The sequence below is a fragment of the Temnothorax curvispinosus genome, unplaced genomic scaffold, assembly GCF_003070985.1.
Source record: "Temnothorax curvispinosus isolate PA1 unplaced genomic scaffold, ASM307098v1 QBEX01014526.1, whole genome shotgun sequence".
NCBI classification, from domain to species: Eukaryota; Metazoa; Arthropoda; class Insecta; order Hymenoptera; family Formicidae; genus Temnothorax; species Temnothorax curvispinosus.
In genome coordinates, this window is record NW_020224306.1 from 1 (window position 1) to 20844 (window position 20844).

Consider the following 20844-nt stretch of genomic DNA (forward strand, 5'->3'; position numbering starts at 1 on the left):
ATCAATCAATCAATCAATCAATCAATCAATCAATCAATCAATCAATCTCTCTCTCTCTCTCTCTCTCCCCCTCTCCCCCTCTCCCTCTCCCTCTCCCTCTCCCTCTCCCTCTCTCTCTCTCTCTCTCTCTTTCAGCCCACGCTTCTTCCGTGACAAACTTGAATTTGCGAAGGCGTAGTACGTGATACATCGTATAGTGGCTTATCCGTAAAAGGGGTACCGTGCCCACAGGATATTTACCCCAAGTTTCACGTGCTCCTCATTATCGTTCTTGGTCCGGCCGTTTCCCGATCCGCTATCTTGGGGACACGATAAGGAAAATAAAGAATCGACCTCGTTAAAATAATCATCGCGTAGAGTGAACGAGAGCGTCCCCTTCGTGTTCGACGAACTCTCTTGCGATTATTTCAGTTATTCGACATGAAATAATAATGCAGCGAGATTTATATCCGGATAAGCATTTCACGGCGTTTCCGTGTCATATAAAAAATAAAATATTAAACAACATCAGGATGTGAGTTTCGTTTACAGGGTCAATTTATATATATAAATATGTACTTATTTTATCATTATCAGGTCAAATCGACGTAACTTTTATGATAACACATGTCCGTCCACTGTGGTTTATTGGTGCGAGGCCTTCGGTATCTTAATCTCCATCTTTTCGCTATCACGCTCCTCGCGGAACGTAAAATGGAACAAAATGAAGAACGCACACACAACTGCGCCACAAAGTACTCCACTTCAGTGAAGTAATAGTTTGCCACAAAGGTCGGAAGGAAAAGCACTTCCACAGGAGAAAAGAGGCACAAGGAGGCATAGATATATAGAAGATCGATTGACAAACGGTGAACGCCTATTTGCAGTAGGATAATACTGGCAGTCATGGAGGAATATATCATCCTTTATTTCCTTCTCGCTACCGCACTCGTATTTTGTAACCTGTTTGACTATTATCGGGATTTATTTTTGCTTCCACGCTTTAAGAGATTCCCACGTAATACAGAAGCTAACGCCCACATATCTTTAAATATTTGTTAGGAACGATTTATTCCCGAACGCGAAGGGATGACGGTAGAATCGTGAGTCATATGTGCATCACGAAAGTCCTGTGGCCTTATAGCCGTATAGTGAAAAAGTTGCGTATGTGCGCGGGTAAAAGGGGTCACCGCTTCTTTTCAAGTCATACCAATATAGCGCACCGAGTAAATTGCTCTCGCGAACAGCCACCGTCGGTGAACACGGGAAGATATGACCACTCTGGACAAAATTAAATATAAAGCAACAGTTGTCGCTGGATACGAAATAGAAAGTTCGTTTACAGCTTCATACAGAAACAGAAATATCATACGCTGCTATGCTAGAAACAAGTAAAAATAAGTTTAGATACCTCGAGAAAATCTCTACTAAAATAATAAATATATATAAAAATCTTTTTACATAGAAACTTTCCACTTTATTTCGTCTCGCATGCATTCGCTTAAAAAAATTATCGACGCATCTCGCGCTGAAGATAATAATTAATACCGCCCGTATAATCATAGCTCCTTCCTTTTAACAAGTTCAACTGAAATTTGATCTAAAAAGCGATAAAATATAATTTCCTGTTATCGTCACTGCTGAATTAGCAAAACTGGCAAAGTGTAAAAAAACGGCTAATTGTTCTCCTCCTGGAGAATTCTGCTCGCGCGGCGAAACCGCACGTTTCACGAACGAGAAAAATTTCCGCGCACGTTTCACATTCGTCTAGAATTCTAAGATAGCAAAATTCTTTCCGACGTCTAGCTGTTGCTCCTATTTTCGAGAATTCGAAAGAGACTCGGTCGATTGGAGTAACGAGCTTACGAATTAAAAAAAAGGTATTTGGCCATATTTTTTCATCCTTAGCCCTCATGCATGTACATCACTTCATTGAGCAATTAAGCATCAGTAATTAATAATATTGGACACACTATTCGTAATATTTTTACGAAAAAATATTAAGTGCTCAAATAAACAAAATTCTTTATTCGTATGTGCCTTTTCATTGTAAGATTTCAATGTTAATAAAGCAACTTGTAATAATTTTACTACCAATAATTACAGCAATATGTATAAATTATGTACAAAGAATAACAAATATCAACTAGAGAAAATATTATTTTGACGTCAAATACATAAATTATTTTATTCGTTCGTTTTATCCCCAAAAAAGGAAGAAACAAGGAACTGTCTGATAACAAAGACTATGCTATTATCAGTAATAGTAGCAAACAAAGCTGCTGTTTGTAAGCCTATTTAGTAAACTAGAACTTGGCTATTTTCTCTTTCCTAATGAGGCTTCGCTTATGTCACAATATCGAGTCTGTACCCACTGTCTGTGTTACATCGATATCCCACCGACACTCTTGCCCGACAGAAGTTTCCGCTTTCGAGAGCGGGGTAGAACACAGTTTCTCGGATATAACGAACCCGATGCCGAGCCCCTGTCCGTGCATCGTGTGACACGTTCCTGTCGAGCGGTTTACCATCTTCCATCGCGGGAAACACGTATCTATCAAGCCAAACGGTCGTCAACTGAATTGGGACACGCTCGGTACTCCGCACGTCCACACACGTGCTCGTTATCGGCGAATCATTATTAAGCCTCTGTAACTGTGATTAAATTTGAATAACGTGAAACCGCTATAACGTGAAACCGCCCGGGCTTAATTCAATAAATAAATATCATGAATCGTGCCATGCGTTATATCGTCAGATTGGGCCAGGACGTTGATTCTATTTTCTGTTGTTTGATAAGGGAGGACAGATGGATATCGTCGCCACGCGTTTTCTTCCATGTTTCACGAAAATTGAGCCGCAAACGACAAAACGAAACGTTTCGCCTACGGGGAATATCAGATGCGCGAGCGCTCTGGAGTTATTGATCGCGCGGTCGTGGGATCCTTCCGAGGACTCATTCCGTCGGTGCGACGTGCGAAACGTATCGTGCAACAAGTACCTAGCGATAAGTGATAGCTCCCTGAGAGCTCTACAGTTCGGAGCCTCGCTAGAAACGGTCCCTCGAGACCATATCCGTGTCTCGTTTGTGCGAACCACTAGCGCAACAAGTTACCTGAAACCACCACTCCATACAACTGACTTCACCAATCGGCAAACTTAATACTTACTCGGCGAAACCGATCCAGTCTTGAAATACGGGAGAACGGAGGAATTGGCACCAGTTAAGAATAAAATATAATAAATATATTATAATCACTGAATATTTATTTGAACTTTTAGTTATTAAATTCGAAAAACATTGAGCTCCAATTTGGTATAACATGAATATTTAAATTTCTAATAAAATCAACAAAAAATAAACATTTTTTAAAAATAAATTCCCATTCCCCCGTCCTCCCCTAAATCAGGAAAGTCTTGCGCATCGAACGGAAGATAAGTTCCGGCCTTCATAAAAGTCTCCGTAATCAAGTATAAGAAATGCAAATAAAGGTAAAAATGTTATCATCATTCCCCGCCGCATAAATACAACGACGGACGCAATGGCGGGTTAATTTATCATGAAACGACAGGCTCAGGATTAATGGCAGTGTGGCGAATCCACGGCAGCGTCGCGTGCGCATGAATTATGGGAGATTCTCGTACAAAATTCGCGGTCAGTGGGGCACGAAAAAAAGAAATAGGAGGAAGGTCGAACGGTAATATTGATGCATGTGTACCTGCGGCTATCGCGTGATAGCGGAGTACAGGTGGTTTCACAGGGGCAATCGAGCGAAAACCGACAAAAAAACGGAGGGTCTCGATTTCTTCGGCATATCCATATCGTAAAGAGAAACGTTCTTCAATCCTATTCAAATCCTTTACAAATTTCCTGTGAAACGTGCGATTATCTGCCGCGATAGGTCCGTCGTTTCTGAATACGAATCACTGTCTCCATTTCGCAAAGTACCGTCGCGTTCACTTATCCGCATAAACAAACATGCGACGAATTGCGTTTTATATACCTAACCGAAACCCGCGGGAAAGAGCCGCACTCGGTAATAAAATTGCAAGAGACCAGAATCGATCACTAAACAACACGCGATTATGCATTCGCGAAGATTTATTATTCCGTCGCGCATACACTCGCCCTCACGTATTATCCTCCTCGCTCATCCGCGCCCATTAATCATCAAACGGGAGAAACTTCCGGATTGTTCTGCGTTAGATTGACCGACAAATTAAAACTCAGTCACTAGTTTAGAATTTAGGACGTGTATCGCTACACGTGTATCGCTGCACGCGCACATTTATTAATAACATACATTTTCAGTTTTTAACGATGTTCCTAAATTTTCAACTTTGTGGTTAATTACGTGCGGACTTAACGGTCTTGCGACAATGGGAGATTTCTCAATAAAATGGTCCTAAAACGATACTAAAAGACTCGTTTTGTGCCATGTTACGCAACGATAGTTCTTTTTTAGATGACACTTTAAACGTTTAAGAACATTATATAAACTAAAATTACTGATGGTAAATAAAGGGGTGGGGAAAAAAGTAGCACGGAACACGGATTAAAAATTGAAACAGGCTATAAAGATATAAGATCTGCCATCTCAGCTTAGCAATTTATTAAAAAATCGATATAGAACTTTTTAAAGGTAAGAATCCTATATAATCTGGTCTCTTGACTCGGTATAATCTATTAAGAAGCCATCTAAAACGGGAGAAAATGTTCTCTTACCATCGCGTTTTCCGAATAAGATTATCATTTCGACTTTTATGCCTCATTGAAACGCCGCGCCTGCTCTGACTTACCTCGAACTTATTATCTCTATATTTAGCTCGAAGCATTTGTAATTTATATTAGAAACGTGAGGTAATAACGTACCGGAAATACAATCGCTAGCGAGTATCCAATAAATTCTTGTAAATACCTATGTAACGCGTGCAATCACGTATATATGAAAGCGAGTGGAGGAATTCTGAATGAAATTCCCCGTTCACCATATTTGCGGAATCGATGTGTGTTGTGTTCGAAAGGACGGCGGTTTATGAAGACGAGATTTTATCGGAATTTAGGGTTTTAATGGGAATTACTTGCATTCCGCTGTAGCTAGTTATGCGGTAACCTACAAATTACTGCATAACTATTTCGAAACAAGTCGGACTATAATATCAGCAGTTGTCGAAAGGTGAAGTTTATAAATGTCAATTACTGAATTTTAATATTATCCGTAGCATAATATCAACGCAAGAGGCTTATTTGATTGGATCAACAGTCAAAATTATCGTTGTTAATTTTAGAGAGTTTAGAAATGTTTAAGAAAGTCTAAGCTGATTCAACGCTTAGCCTGGACAATTTCGTCAATGTGTACCATGATGTTTTATGGTTTGGATCCCGAATTTAAATTGTAGGCTAGCGACTATTAATAGTCGACGCTGTAAAATTCAACAACGGCGAACGAGGTCGCCTTTTCCCTTCGTCGCGAGACGAAGGCAGACTATGCTAGGCGATTGAAGCAGCCACGTCTCGGCAAATCGTATCGACGTAGTCATCTACTGGGAGATACGCTAATGGTCGATAATGGAACTGCCGTGGCACCGTCAAAATCAAATTATGCCACCCGGCAACTGCTTGTTGCTGGTGATCCACGAAACAATATGTGGCGGAAAATACGCGTTTTCTGGCGTCGCTGAATGCCAGATGGTGATGCGAGTCAACGAGAGCATTCCTTGTATTTTATATCAAAAAGAGTGTTATTATATTGTATATAAATACGCAATATTCTCCCTTCCTAAGCTTATAATTTTATCTATCTTATCTTATGCAGCTTATAATATTATCTATATTATCTATACAGCAAAATAGTTCTCCAACTCGCTTATAAAAAGATCGTGCGACAGTGTGTAAGTTTCTTACATTGAAAGTTTTAAGATTCAGATATTTGTTCAACCATTCACCTCGAAAATATCAAATTCCAAATGCATAAAATCGTAAGAATGTCCTTGCGCGTAAGAAATCCGGCCTATGTCTATTTCACTGAAACTGAAAGATTACTATCAACGTCACCGCAACCGCATACGAGTCGTTCAACATTCAAGCAGGACATGTGACCTTTTGCGTGTTCACGATGTCCTTGACTATCTAATTTAACTTATGTTACATGTCGATATTTATATGATATTACAATGCTAATGCTAATGACAGGTGACCTGAAGCGTACCGCTAAAGATAATATCGTTCACACTATACGTGCTTGATGTAAATACGAGATTTGCTTGGTATCGTTTCACACGATATGCAAGTCATGTTTCCGATGGAACTGTAGAATAAAATGACTGAAATAATGATCAAGCAGCATAAGCAACTTTGCAGCAGGCAAATATGTTTAAAAGAGATTTAGATAAATTATATTTATTATCGAAAAAATTATGTTTATTAAATTTATTCAGCTATTCGCATTAAAATCCTAACATCATGATACTTTAAAAATTATTACTCTCTACACTTACTTTTTTATTGGAATAAGTTCAGTTTTTTTTTTAAACACTTATTAAATTGTCCGAAGCATAAAATAGAAGTTTATGTAATTAATACAGTGTTGAGTATATTATAGTAATTAAGATAATGCTTAACTCTTTGAAGCATATATTTTTTCTTTCAGCGGACTTTTATGAAACTTAATGCTCAAGGGTTTTTTGGATCGCTAATTACGAATCTGGAGTCAGAATTACAAAATTGAAAATGGCAGATAAAATTCAAAATGGCGGATAAAATTACAAAAGCAATCAATTTCTATGCGCCATTAAATCCGCCATTTTGAATTTTGTAATTCTGCCCTCATATTTGTAATCAGCGACCTGAAAAACTCCTGAGTACCAAGTTTCTTGTAAATCGGATACATTTTTTGCAATTTGGATATTGATTCCGCCATTTTGGATTTCAAAATATTAATTTTGACTTTACATTCAAAATCAGCAATTTCAAAAACCCCCGAATACCTGGTTTCGGAATGTCATTTATAGGAAAAATTTTTTGACTGCAGAACATTTTTTACAGGAAGCAAACAATTTTTTTATTAAAACTTTAGCATTGAGCTGCCATCCTAAGTTAACTGTTGAGAATTTTCGAATTTCGACTTCAGATTTAGAATTAGCGACCCAAAAGACTCCTAGATATGGAGTAAAAATTTAATTCTGATATTGCAAAAATATTCAAATACTTAACAAGATATAATAATACATATATTTAGTAAAGAATGTAAGTTACAGAAGAAGATCTTAACTGGCCGACGGACGAACGAGAATAATTCTCTGGAGCCGTGCTCAATTCGCCGATCTTATTTTCAATTTTCGCTATCATTTAGCACGTCTCTCAAATCGAGGGTCATCTGTTGTTTGCAATTGCGTGATCTGTCGTTAATGTTTCGAAACTCAATTCAACGTCCAAACGTGAACGATCTTGTAAATATCTCGCGCTTGTAATATTTCACTTCTACAATATATACATTATTAATAAAATGATAATATAAGCTTATTGTTAGTAATTTGTTGAGTAACCTTTTCGTTTAATAATATATATACTGCAAACGTTTCGGTATGTTAGAGATAATTTTTGTTGAAACAATCCGGTGTAATACACCTTCACTTCTCTTTTAATCGTAATTTTAGTTTCTTTTGATCTTACAGATGCAGTCCAAATGTTAGGATCCAATAAATCTCATAAATTTTCTAGATTTAAATCTGGTGACTGTAGTAGATGTGTTACTTTTGAGCAATTATATAATAAATATTCTTACACTATTTGCGATTTATATTTTGGATCATTATCTTGATAAAGTTTGAAACTGTCTCGTTTATTCTTACTATATTAGCACTTTTTATTGTCTTTTAGAATAATTAAATATTTAATTTTATCCAAAATTCCATTGCGATGAAAATTAATTTGTCTGCTCTTGAAATACAACTCCAAGCCATTAAACTTCCGCCATCGTGTATCATGGTTACCCTCAAATTTTTTACGTTCTTTGTTTATTTTACGTCATGTTCATTTTCCGTCCATCCAAAAATGTTAAATTTACTCTCAGTATCATTCTACTCCATGTGTGCTCTTTAGAAATAAACTTCTTAGCAAAAATTAATCTTTTTTTTCCGATTCAACTTATTTATGAATGGCTTTTTACGAGCAATTCTATTGTTGTAATAAACTTTTTTCAACGCTCGGCGAACTGTATCAGTGTGTAACTTTTTGTCAGTCTCTTCATATAATTCTGTAGTCAACTTAATTCAGAATTTTCTCTTTTATTTTTCTAACAATTTTACTCCCATATAAGTCAAACAATTTTAGACGTTCTTTCTGAGGTATCGATTCAATACGATTATTTTTTCATAATGTGATACTCTTATTCAAATTTAATAATAAATTACCGATTTCTTAATACGATTTGTCTTTTTCGTAATAATAAATAACAAGCTGGCGTTTATAAAATAAACTATTTCTGCCTTGCATTTTCCATTCTCATCCTTAATTCGTGTGAATACTCAAATAAAACGTAATAAGTTACACATCTTGTGTTTATAAACAAGTATATAAAAAATTATCTAATCGATTTCTCAAGATCACTAAATGAGTATGAGTGAATATTTTTGCGACCCCAGAATTAAGCATTAGCTTATTTACCTACTATTTTTTTACATTAAAAACAACTATATTACTTAAATAAATCAAATTAATGTTTTCAAAAAGCTATATAATGAACGTTTTCAGTTACTAAAAAATTGTAAACTCCTTAATCCAACAAAAACTATTTAAAGAATGATAATTTAGATCACTATTTTTTTCATGATGTTCAAATATTAATGCAAATATATAACTGTATATGGCCTTTATATTTTTCAGTCAGAACCGCCATTATGACATTGCAAAAAAGAATCCGGAGACCCAACGAAGTCGACAAATTCACTTGAACTGGATTTTTCTCTTCGCTTAAGAAGAAATCCCGAACGAAAGGAAGAAAATAAAGCATACGGGAGGAAGAAGAGGAATGGGCCCTTGGGCCTTTGGCGTATTTCTCATCCTCGTATCAACTCTGGGTCTTCTCCTGAATGGCTACGTTCTCCTTGTCGTTCTCAGTCTTAATAAACAGGTGAATAACAACGACAAGATATCTATAACAACTACAAAATACTGTTTCTCCTACTTCTTTCTATTTCTCTACTATCATATGTTTTCTGATCGTGTCTTTGACGCTCTCTCCGTAAATCAGTCCATAGTTTACAATTAAATGCGACATGTTCTAAATATTTTCAAAAAAATCTGTCGCAAATTCGCACGATTTATTTGAGCAATTATCTCAATCACTCACGTCAAAGACTTCAACAGACCGCTTTTTCAAATGTCATAAAGCGTGAACTTTCCTGACATTCCTTTTTTTTTATTAAAGAGTTCGTGATGTTAACAGATATCCATTAAAAGCGTATCTGGGTTGTTTACTACAAGTTGCAAAAAGAGAAAGAAAAGAAAAAATAAACTCTTCGAAAAAGACGTATACACGCATAGTATGCTCGATTATTTACTCAAATTTATTTATCAGGATAAAGATGCAAATTATGATTTCGTTTTACAACAAACGGTAGCACGGATGCGCAAGGATTTACTTATTTCCCTCTACTCGTTTCCAACTTTCCGAGATACCGTCGAATACTCTCTTTCAAGCGCATAAAAGAGAGAGAGAGAGAGAGAGAGAGAGAGAGAGAGAGAGAGAGAGAGAGGTCTGAGAAAGGCAGAGAGAACAAAACTCTTAAATAATTCAGAATCTTAAATAATAAACCCGAGGTATGCAATCCCTTGCAGACCTGTTAAAAGTTTAAATTACAAAATTCCGCCGAGTATTGAGACTCGTGCCGCCGAAAGTCATGATAACGCAGAGCCGAATTGGGCGAATTAACAAATCACACAATGCCCGCAGACGCAGCAGCAGCAGACGTCGAATACTTTACTGCTGATCCACTTGGGCGCCGTGGAAGCAGCGGTGTGCCTGATACTGCTGATTTTCGCAACCGGCTCGTGGCCGGTCGCAGGTACGTGGTGCGTCCTTCACGGATTTCTACTGGCGTTGTTACACCCGGTTGCTCTGTGGACCGTCACCGGATTAAACTGCGACAGGTGAGTCTCACATCCTGTCTTCTTAGGCTACTGCGTTCGCTTTGGACGCTTCTGTGTTAAGAGCATTATTTTATCTTTATTGCTCATTAAATGTTAAGGCTCCTGGGTACTCGTCGCGGCCATGTTAGAATGTGACGTCAAAAGCAAGAAATGACACGTTGAAAATTCTTGCATGGTATTTCTAAATAAAAAGATTTTTTTTTTAAATAACACTACAGATCACTTCAGCACATTTCAAAAATACTCCGAGTTGCATCCCTTTTCCCTTGACAGTTATTACTTAAACATCCGTAAAACGAATGTGATACGATGCAGGCTTATGCGCAGGCGCATGACTAGGTTTCGTATTACATTCATTTTACGGCTGTTTATTAACTGTCAAGGGAAAAGGACTTAACTTAAACTCGGAGTATTTTCGAAGTGTACTGAAGTGATCTGTAGTGTTATTTTAAGCAAATATCTTTTTATTTGGAAATAATATGCAAAAATTCCCAACGTGTCAATTCTCAACATTTCTCGCTTCTGACGTCACATCTCACGAGATGTCGGAAAAAAACCCAGGAGCCTTAAAGAAAAATAGAATGATACTTTCAGCACGAAAGAGTCTAACGTGAACGCAGTTCTAATATCATTATTTAATATTCGGATACGAAGACGTATTGAGCACGATTTGAAGACTTCTGGACGAATGAAGATCAGTATCGGCTTTCCGTTTAATTCGTTGCTCACACCGAAGCGTACAACACAGCTGACTATGCAATAAATGGTAATCGATACATCAGGACTTGTAAATGCATGAAATGCATGCAAAGGATGTCTGTTAATCATTATGCTCCGGTCAATCGCGCGTAATATCACGTTTTATACAATGCGCATTTGAAATACTTGCTTTCGAACGTGATGTTTCCGATCGAAATACTTAGCATCACCATTATTCTCGCGATACCACTTAGGTATTGGTAATTACTCCTAAAGAATTTTTTATATTATTGAAAATATAGACAACATGCACATTTCAAATTACGGTGCGTCCAATATAAAATACCATTAAACAGAATTGCCGAGGAAAGGAAGAACGTCATTGTTGCTTGAGTAAACTGAGAATGAAGAGTCTGAGAGACTCGAAAAGGAGTTCCTCCTACGGAAAATCTTTCGATAAAAATCTCGATAGATGGCGAGCAATATGAACGAGGCATCGGTTTCATCCGATACAAAAGACAACGAGATATCCAATGTAGGATGTCAAATAAGAATTTCACAGGTTCAAACAGTATCACCATAGCTGTCAGATGATATGATACGCTCGTTCGATACAGTCTGTATTTCAGAATCGCCTAGTTGTTCCGTTTCTACTTGTTGCTTATCCTCTCGCCGCAAACTCGTATTAACTGTCACGCAATTTTTGAAATACACGGCGAATCTAGATTGCGTCGAATAATTTTACCCGATAATTTTATTTGATGTAAATATTGTACTCGAGTACATCGTTTGAGAGAGCGGTTTTTGAAAATTCTGTTGAGATTTCGTATTCTTCCTTCTGTACGCGAATCTCCGTGAATTTCATCGCATTGCGCGAAACCTTTTAAGAAAATAGTGAAAATACGGAAGACACACCCGAGAATGTAGAAAACTTCTTTCCTTCTTCTCCTCCACAAAAGGCACTGCCAGGCCCTGTGGATCGATCAACCACAGAATATTTTATTCAGCGATTTAAAGAGATTTAACTTCCTCGAGGATCACATCCGGATTTCCTCGGCCCGGAAAGCATTGCATTTTTGTCAGTTTTTTTCATCTAGCGCTGACGTGATACACATCTCGCATGTATCGCCGAACATATCATTTAACCCGATTAAGTGACAAGCCGGAACTAATGAGTCCGTTCGTGAAATCGTTAGAGTTAAACGCTCGGCCGTGGGTGAAACTCATCCCGCGCCAGCATATTAAATTGTGTCTCGCAGATTTCCATCAACCATGCCTCGCTATTACTCTGTGCAGGTATTACGCGATCGCCGCACCGCTGCACTACGCCGCCTTGGTCTCTCCGCGCCGCGTGATCGTCGGGTTGGCTGCCTCTTGGACGGGCGCTCTACTCCTGTGCTTGCCGCCGTTCTCGGGTCTAGTGCCACCTTATAAGTTTGTATATACGTGTTACCATTAATGTACCATTAACCACCACACCAACACCGATGAATCGACCGTCGCATTCCGTAACTTTGCTCGCACGTTCTACAACATTGCCTCGCAATTGCTGCATTTCCTCGCACAATGAACGAGATTCGATTTACTCTGTGTTCTGTCTCTTTGTCAAAGTAAGTTGTTTCGCGTTGCATAAAGGCACGCGATCTGCGAGACAATTTCCGCGCTAGCTTCTCGCAAAGCGCGCCTGAAAGAATTCTCATTCCGAGCGAAGCTTTTGTCGGCGGTGAGTTAGTTAAGTTAAAGAGAACGAATTGTAACAATACGACTGCGAACTGTTTCAATGAACCCTTGTCTTGTTTTATTTACTTTCAATCGTACGCTTAATACGAACGCAAAATCGCCACGTGTCACAACGAGATCACGCTCATTAAATCGATTCTTTCTTTTTCTCTCTTTTCCAATATCCTATCTATATCGATCAGGTATAGCCCAGGGTTGGGTTGCTGCGCCCCGGATTTCGGGAACGGATCCGCCGCGGCGCTCTACGGTGCCGTTTACGCCATCCTGGGCCTGGGACTGCCGGCCGTTCTCGTGACGGTCTGCAATTTACGCGTGCTGGGTATAGCGCGGTACCATCGGCACCGTATCGCCAGCGCGATCTACGAGGTCACTCTAAGCGCCCAGGTGACCATCACCCATCAGCGAAATCCATTTTTTGTGCCAACTGTCACCGCACCCTCCGCCGGCGGGCCGCCGCGTTTTCACAGTGCTGCCAGCACGGTTCGTACAAACGTTTTTGTATAGAATTTACAAAATCGCAACACTAAACACGGCAAACTGACCAACTCTTTCAGGATGGGTGACCCCTATAAGGACCAGACCTTTTATTTCAGAAACTATTAATCTGATTTTGGTAAATATTTAAGTATTAGGGAATAAATAAACAGCTATACGAATCAGGCGCGGTACGTGGTGCGCAAGTAAAGAAATTAATAGTTACAGAAGTATTACGTCCAGTTGACTCCACAATTTCTTTCTTTCGAGGAATCACTCATTTTATCACACGAAATAGACGGAAACCATAAAATAGCGGTTATCAATTGACGAAGCGGATGCACTCCAACTGTCATCGCTCATTAAAGAGTAAAATAACGAAACCTTCCAGAAGATTCGAGCCTAATAAAATAGGCAAATTATAGACTTGTTTGTTGCATTCCATGAAATTCCACGAAATAAAGCACGAAATTTCAATTATCTCGAAATTTCGTGGCATAGGTCGCAATAAATTAAAAATGCCATAAGGATCTAGGTGACCTTTCGGGTCACGGGCGAATTGATCTTACGCTTTTCCGTGAAACGCGGATTTGACCTAAGACCCACGCCTCGCGGCGATTAATAAAGTTAAGCTTCTGGAAGGGACTGTCAAAGGGCAAGGTGATAACGTACTCGCCAATGAATAACTGCTAATTAGAAATTGCTCATAGGCAATGACGATTTTTGGGGAAACTCGCCAGGGGATAAGCGGAAAATCAAAACCTACGTCGCGATCGGAAGAGAACTCCACCAATTAGATTAAAAAGTAATCCCGCCTCTTTAATTTTGTATAAAAATTTCGACTTTGCGCACTTGGAGTCACTTCTGATCCAGCTCAAAACAGTCTACCTTTGAAGCCGTATTTATCAATCAATTCATCAGTCAGCCGTACTCCTCACTTAAACTAAAAGAACAGATTTCTGTTGCGTCGCGACTTAAGAATCGCGAGTCAATTCTGTGCGCGCTAAGTGCCACGAATCACCCCTCACTATTACCTCTCTAAATCGCACAAGGTCCGATCTCCGGTAATAGGGATATTATATCCTTGACCGAAAACAGGACCGCGAACGCACGAAACTCTCAGTAGTTCTGGACGTTGATCCACGACTGGAGTTTTCCCGAAAAGTGCATTCGACTCGAGGCACGCGCCCTTCTAGCGTGAACCCGAAATAACATAAGATTTCGTTATGTCTTCTCATACCCCCTCCCTTGGATGGCCTTTCGCTATCCTTCAAACCAATATTCGTAAATTCCGGGATTCTAACGTAACAGAAGTAACGAATTACATTGTATATAATATACATATACATAATATTCTAACTTAATAAACTGCGCGCCGATTTATTTATCGGACTTGAAACACAACTATCGTTGGAACATTAATACGCTTTCCTCCCCGGAATTAAATCAACGCAATTTAATTATTTAAAAAAACTGTAAAGAATTTATTGCGAGAAATATTACTTCAGCCAGGATTAAAACCTGAAACCTCCCTCATTCCGTGAAGGGCGTCGTACCAATTCGACTACCAAGGCATGTGGTAATATTTATCGCAATAACCGGTTAATAATAGTTAAAAACGCATGTTTCAGCCTGCGTATAGCTGACCGCGCCTGACTCGTATAGCTGTTTATTAATTTGTCGACATTTTTACGAGTCTAATGACATATTTAAGTATTAGGGATTTTCGTAAACGGATTGATCAACTGTAAGTGCTTCCTATTTAAAAATTATTATAGCCTCAACATTTTCGCATAAGAAGTTTCGTCTTAAAATGTTCTACAGAATCTATTAGTAAAACGATGTCTAGTTATTTTAGGACACCCTGTATATAAGCATTCTATTTAAATAATTTAATTTATTTATGCAAAAAAATAATAATTAAATACTAATTTAATTTATGCGAAAAATATTATCTCAGCCAGGGTTACATTTTTTTAAGGTGGTCCTTTCGTGAGAACAAGTATTAGATAGGTACCTAAATTTGATATATGTTAAATATACAGTAATAAGGGGCATGTGTACGAAAAATTAAGTAAGGTTACCGACACTTTACAAGAAATAAGTCATTCTAAGGCTGGATTCGGGGAGCGCGCTATTAGCGCTATTTGCTTGTTCTATCCTTGTTTTACACCTGATGAGCGATAAAGACAGAATGATGCAATAGCGCTAATAGCGCGCTCTTCGAATGCAGCCTAAATGTGCGTTCGCGGAGCGTGCCATTGTCATTCTATCCTTGTTTACATCTAATGAACGAGAAAGATAGAATGATGCAAATCGCCATGTCCGAGGTTTTCAACGAATAATACATGTACTTAGCGATCAGATGAATACATTATTCATGTCTTAAAATATTCCCTGAAGTTTCCGGATTTCGTATATACCTTGAAAATAAGGGCTTGCCGAATGTTTTGCTCTGATATATGAGGTTAAATAAGTAGTGGTCCAATCGCATATTGCTTTACTCGTACTGTCATGCCTGACCTAACCTAAATCGAGTCCAACCGCACTACTATTGTGATATTTTTTTAATTAGTAAATAATTAAATACGATTAAATCGTGCGTGTAAAATCATATTATATTATTATAATTATTGGGATGTTGTGTAATGTTTGTCAATATGTTTGTTTTCAATTACCTCATGACGGACTGTTACTTGACTAGCTGGGTCCGCGAAAGGACCACCTTAAGTAGACTTAAATTTTTAAATAATGCAATTTACGTGAAACTCACTTTATATAGGTTAATTCTTTTAACGAGCCGAGGTTAGAATCGAAGACCTCAAAAACCTATATAAAATGAGAGTTTCATATAAATTACATTATTTAAAAATTTAAGCACGCCATATTGATTTTGTGGTGCAAAGGCACCACGATCGCCAGAATAGAAAAACCATTTTGCCATTAATTCATGTCATTAACTCGAATATACATATAACAAGTTAAACGTATTTCGTTCTGAATAGATCTGTTATTTCGAATTTTGTAATTTTAAGGTTATATTCTAATTTTAAAAACTCAAAAATTTATATAAAGTAAGTTTCACGCAAATTGCGTCACTATTTGAATATTAATTAGGTCCGCCTTATTAGATGTTAAAAGTTTAAAATTGTGAGACCACAATCGTAAAGACCTCGGTAAACTTTAAGAAAACTATAGTTTTGATATTTTATTCTCGTTAGAAAGCCCCTGTCATGAAAGGATGAAAAAAATCACACTCTATTTCAGCGTACCAAAACGTCTTCACGATTCCGCGGTCAAAACCAATTCTTCCTTAACAAGAATATAAGCAACTTAGCTTTTGTCGAGTCACTTAATTTAAGCTAATAAGGCTAATAAAAAGCACCCGTAGTTAAAGACTAATCTATAATTTAATTTTCTTGCCCGGAGTTAGCAAGTCAAATCAATAGACGCCACGCTGGGAGGCATCGGCGAAGTGCATACGTACCGAAACTTCCTCTCGCTCGCAGCGTCTCGTGATTATATGGACCACCGTTTAATTTCTATTCGAGGACCCGTTCCAGCAATTTTCGAATATAATTAGTTGAACTTTGATATATTGGCAGATGTATCCGTCCGCGCGCGTTTATCGCTAAATGGAGATAAATAGCCTCGCGCTGCGATCATCAAACGGCCGCTGTCGATTCTCGTATCAGTTTCGCAAACGAAACTTTTCAGGTGATGCAACTGGTCGGCTCTCTGTATCTGCTCTACTTTCCGTATTGCGGACTCATCCTCTGGGAAGCTTGCGACGCCGGTAATCAGCACCGTCTTCACGCGCATCCTAAGCTCGCCTCTTTAGCATCGCTCCTCCTCGCGTGCTCGCCACCCATCAACGGCTTGCTCTACGGCTTGAAATCGCAGACCCTGCGACGATCCGTGCAGAACTACTGGCGGAAAAAGGCAACTAAGTCGGAATTGCAGCAGGTACGAAACGCGAGAAAAGTGAATGCTCGTGAAAAGACGCTCGAGCGCCGAGCGAAGGACAATACTAATTTTTGCAGTTTACGGTTATTATTGCTATGTCCAATTACGTTCGTATATGGTAGCGTATGGGAGCAACTGTGTAAATCGTGTTCCAGGAGATTCAGGCGAGAACGCCGAGCGTCGCGGGCTCGAGAAGACCTTCCGGCAGCGGAAACGCTTCCTTCTTCCCATTCCCGCCTCTACAACGGAGGCTAAGCGAGGCGTTATTGGCCCTCGGCTCGTGCAGGACCGGGGGTAGTTTCAAAAGCAATAATCTGGGGTTCCAGCGTGGCAGATTGCAACCCGCCGCCTCGTGTAATACTCTCAGAGTGCCGACCGCTGAATCAGGTACGCGATCCTTGCCCGCTGATACCATTTTATCGAGATACAACCCGTGCTTCCGTCATATTCAAATAGTTCTTAACTCGTCATAATTCGCAACCGAGAACCGACAGTTCCCTTACACTTTAACGCGAATATATCTTTATGAAAAAGAAAAAAGATTTCTAGTAAAATGAATCGAAAGATCCTTGACGGATAAACTCTTTGATAATGGATAAACGTTCCGACACTGATATGAGCGTCATGTCCTTTCATCATGGCGCGCGAAGGTGAGCCGAGCAAATTGGTGAGGGCGAGCGCGAGTGCCGCCAGTCTGATGGGTCCCCATTATCGGAGCGACTTTATCGGGGCGGATTCGGGCGCGGAATGCTCCATAGCTATGTGCGAGACCCCGAGGAGAAGCCCGAGGATCCTCATAACGCGCGCGTACAGCGAGGAGAGCCAAGACGGAGGCAGCCCCCTTCTGAGAAAACCCCTCAATTCCAATACTAATCCACCGCCGTGCGAAAGTACGTCGCATGCTAACATTTGTAGATAGTGTTTGCTTCAATCGCATTTGCAATTCTAAAATAAAATCGCGACTTATAAAAATTATCACGCCTCTTGTTCCAGTTTCTCCGACGCGGATATTTTTTTTTTTTTCCCTTTCTTCGAAAATCTCGCAGTCTTGCATAATATTATTCTCTCTATAAGCAAGAAAAAATCAAGTAAGTTTTCAACGTAACGTCGCTGAACATGTTCGCCATTAGTTTCATATGGAGATTTGCAAATGAATGGATCGTCCAAGTAACTGAGTTACTTCTAACTGGATTAGCGTCTGACCTTATTTAAGAGAGCTCTCGTTTTATCGCGCGTGCATAGAACGCCGATGGCGACACTGCAGCACCGGAAGTGAGAGCAGCACGGGAAGCAGCGACGCAAGCGTATGGACCACCGGCGTGACACCGAAGTACGGCAAGGGTAACGCGAAGAACTCGGACGGCTGGTCGTCACATACGCGCCACGTACGTGGCAAAAATCTAGAAGAAGGCGCCCTGTCAACCGCGATCAGGCCGAACAATAACAGCGAGAGCAGCGATACCACGGACACGACTACAGCCACGACAACAACTACTACGCTGCTTAAATCTCTCGCCATGGTAAGTGATAAAGTAAATTCGAAATTTTATACAATTGCACAATTATCTTAAATAATTATATAAATATTTAAAAAAAAATGAACGCGTGGTCGCCACGCGCGTTAAAAGTGAAACTTCTGAAGGCAAGGCTTTGCCATAACTTTTCTGAAATTAATACAAAAACAATGGAACGGAATTAGTCACTCCAAGCCGCCCGCAACTCGAAAATATAGTGTTACACGCAGTTCTTACTATATCCGTCTCGCCAGTGCCGTACGCCTGATCGAATTTTTGTGACGCGTTTTTGAGTTGCAAAATCGAATTTACTTACCGATCCAAAAGGAGTTTAACTTTGTACGCCTGTTGGTCGAATTTTCGTGACACTATTTCGTGACGTTTTTTCGTGTCGCACAATCGAACTTACTACCGTACCAAAGAAATTTCATTTCGTACGCCTATTGGTCGAATTTTCGTTACACTTTTCGTGTCGCATAATCGAACTTACTACCATGCCAGAAGAAGAATTGTCTTGCCAACGCCGTACGCCTATTGGTCAAATTTTCGTTACACTTTTCGTGTCGCACAATCGAACTTACTACTGTACTGAAGAAGTTTAATTTCGTACGCCTATTGGTCGAATTTTCGTTACACTTTCCGTGTCGCACAATCGAACTTACTACCATACCAAAGAAGTTTCATTTCGTACGCCTATTGGTCGAATTTTCGTTACACTTTTCGTGTCACACAATCGAACTTACTACCGTACCAAAGAAGTTTCACTTCCGTTACACTTTTTCGTGTCGCGAATCGAACTCACTACCGTGCCTAAAGAAGTTTCACTTCAAAAATAATTTATATATTTTTTTTGACTCAACAAAGTCAAATAGTCTTTTAAGGATTATCGACACGTAACGACAGTTTTAATAGCGATCGTAATGAAAGAGTCAAATAATTATCTTTTTGTATATAATCTCTTCAGTATATAATTCAATTCACACAATTCAATTCTACTTTAAACACAATTAATTACTCGAATGTAGGAGACTGGCGAACAGAATGAAAAAGAGAAGGAGAGGGTGAATGGTAACATGAAGAAAAAAGAGTTCAGCGAGAGCGAAAGCAGTTGGAGTAGCGTCGAAGAAATCGAAACCAAGGCAGAGAGGAACGACGAAGACGACAATCTTGAGAGATCGAAGGAGGGTCCGCAAACGAGACCACCGAGGCGAAAGTTGAAAAGCAGCAATCGCGAACCCGAAGTTTCCGCGGAGGATCATGAAGAGGCTGCGCAGCTGAGGCCACTTCTAACTCCCTCTTCTTAAGCCTACCCTCTTAAATGTATTTTCCTTTGAATAATCCGTTCGTGTATGCGTGTGGTGTGCGCGTGTATGTGAATATATGTATGTGTGCATGTGTGTTGCGAACAAAATAAAATTTCACCGCGTGTATTTAAGCGACACTGATACACATGGCGTTCACAGGAAGTTTCTAAATAAATGAACATACAATCGCGTGACACGTTTATTTCGTGAATTTACAAGAATAAAGTTAGCCGGTGAAGAGTTGCGGTAAAGAGCTACTTTTATAACTTGCATTTACAATATTCGTGTTTGCGACACGAGAGCGAGGAGAAGGTATTCGACAAATAATTTGTCCAAAAATGTACGTTTCGTAGGCTGATCTCTTACGTGTCTTAACGCACTGTAAAAAGTTTGAAGGAAATATGGATTTGTTCTTTGCAGATCCTTACATTCGACATTAATATATATACATCGACATATCCAGAAATTATATTTTTGTACTTTCACTCTGCGACGTTATGTGACGCGACAATGACGTGAGACCATCTTTTGCAACAAAAACCGAAGAACTGATTAATACACCGTTGGCAAACTCGTTTTCGAGAAATTTGTTCGCTCGTCCTGAAGAATTAATCAATGATCGTTTCCGATCAAATACCGATAAAAAGTTTGCGTCAGCGATGAATTCGCGAAAACTCGTTATCTACGAAAGTTCCGGTCCAATTTATCTTTAATTTTCCGAAGCAAGTCATACAGACTCGCAGTGGAGAGTGGAGAACAACGGATGGAAGTCGGACACCCGAGAAAGTTCTTTTGACAGAAAGTGGCAACAACGTCAGAATCAAAGATGTGAATTCCGAGGAATGTTCGAACGGTAAGTTTATCGAGCGCCGAGTTACGCTATTTAGGAAAGAAAAATAAATTAAAAAATGTTTGTGTCTTTTGTAAATGTCAAGTTTCGCTCGATAGTTACAATCGTAGACGTAAATTCCACAACTGTTTTGTGACTGACGTCTACGCGATAATTATTTTTATTAGC

General features: G+C 39.2%; 1 protein-coding gene across 1 annotated transcript; it reads left to right on the top strand.

Annotated features, from left to right (window-relative positions):
* The first annotated feature begins 8865 nt into the window (after window positions 1-8865).
* Window positions 8866-20276, top strand: LOC112464735. The gene is made up of 9 exons (XM_025031892.1): window positions 8866-9110; window positions 9933-10129; window positions 12125-12262; window positions 12751-13048; window positions 16760-17008; window positions 17164-17395; window positions 17659-17898; window positions 18251-18528; window positions 19548-20276. The coding sequence occupies exons 1-9, from the start codon at window positions 9009-9011 to the stop codon at window positions 19824-19826; spliced, it is 2013 nt and encodes a 670-aa protein (XP_024887660.1). The 5' UTR covers window positions 8866-9008; the 3' UTR covers window positions 19827-20276.
* Window positions 20277-20844: the final 568 nt, after the last annotated feature.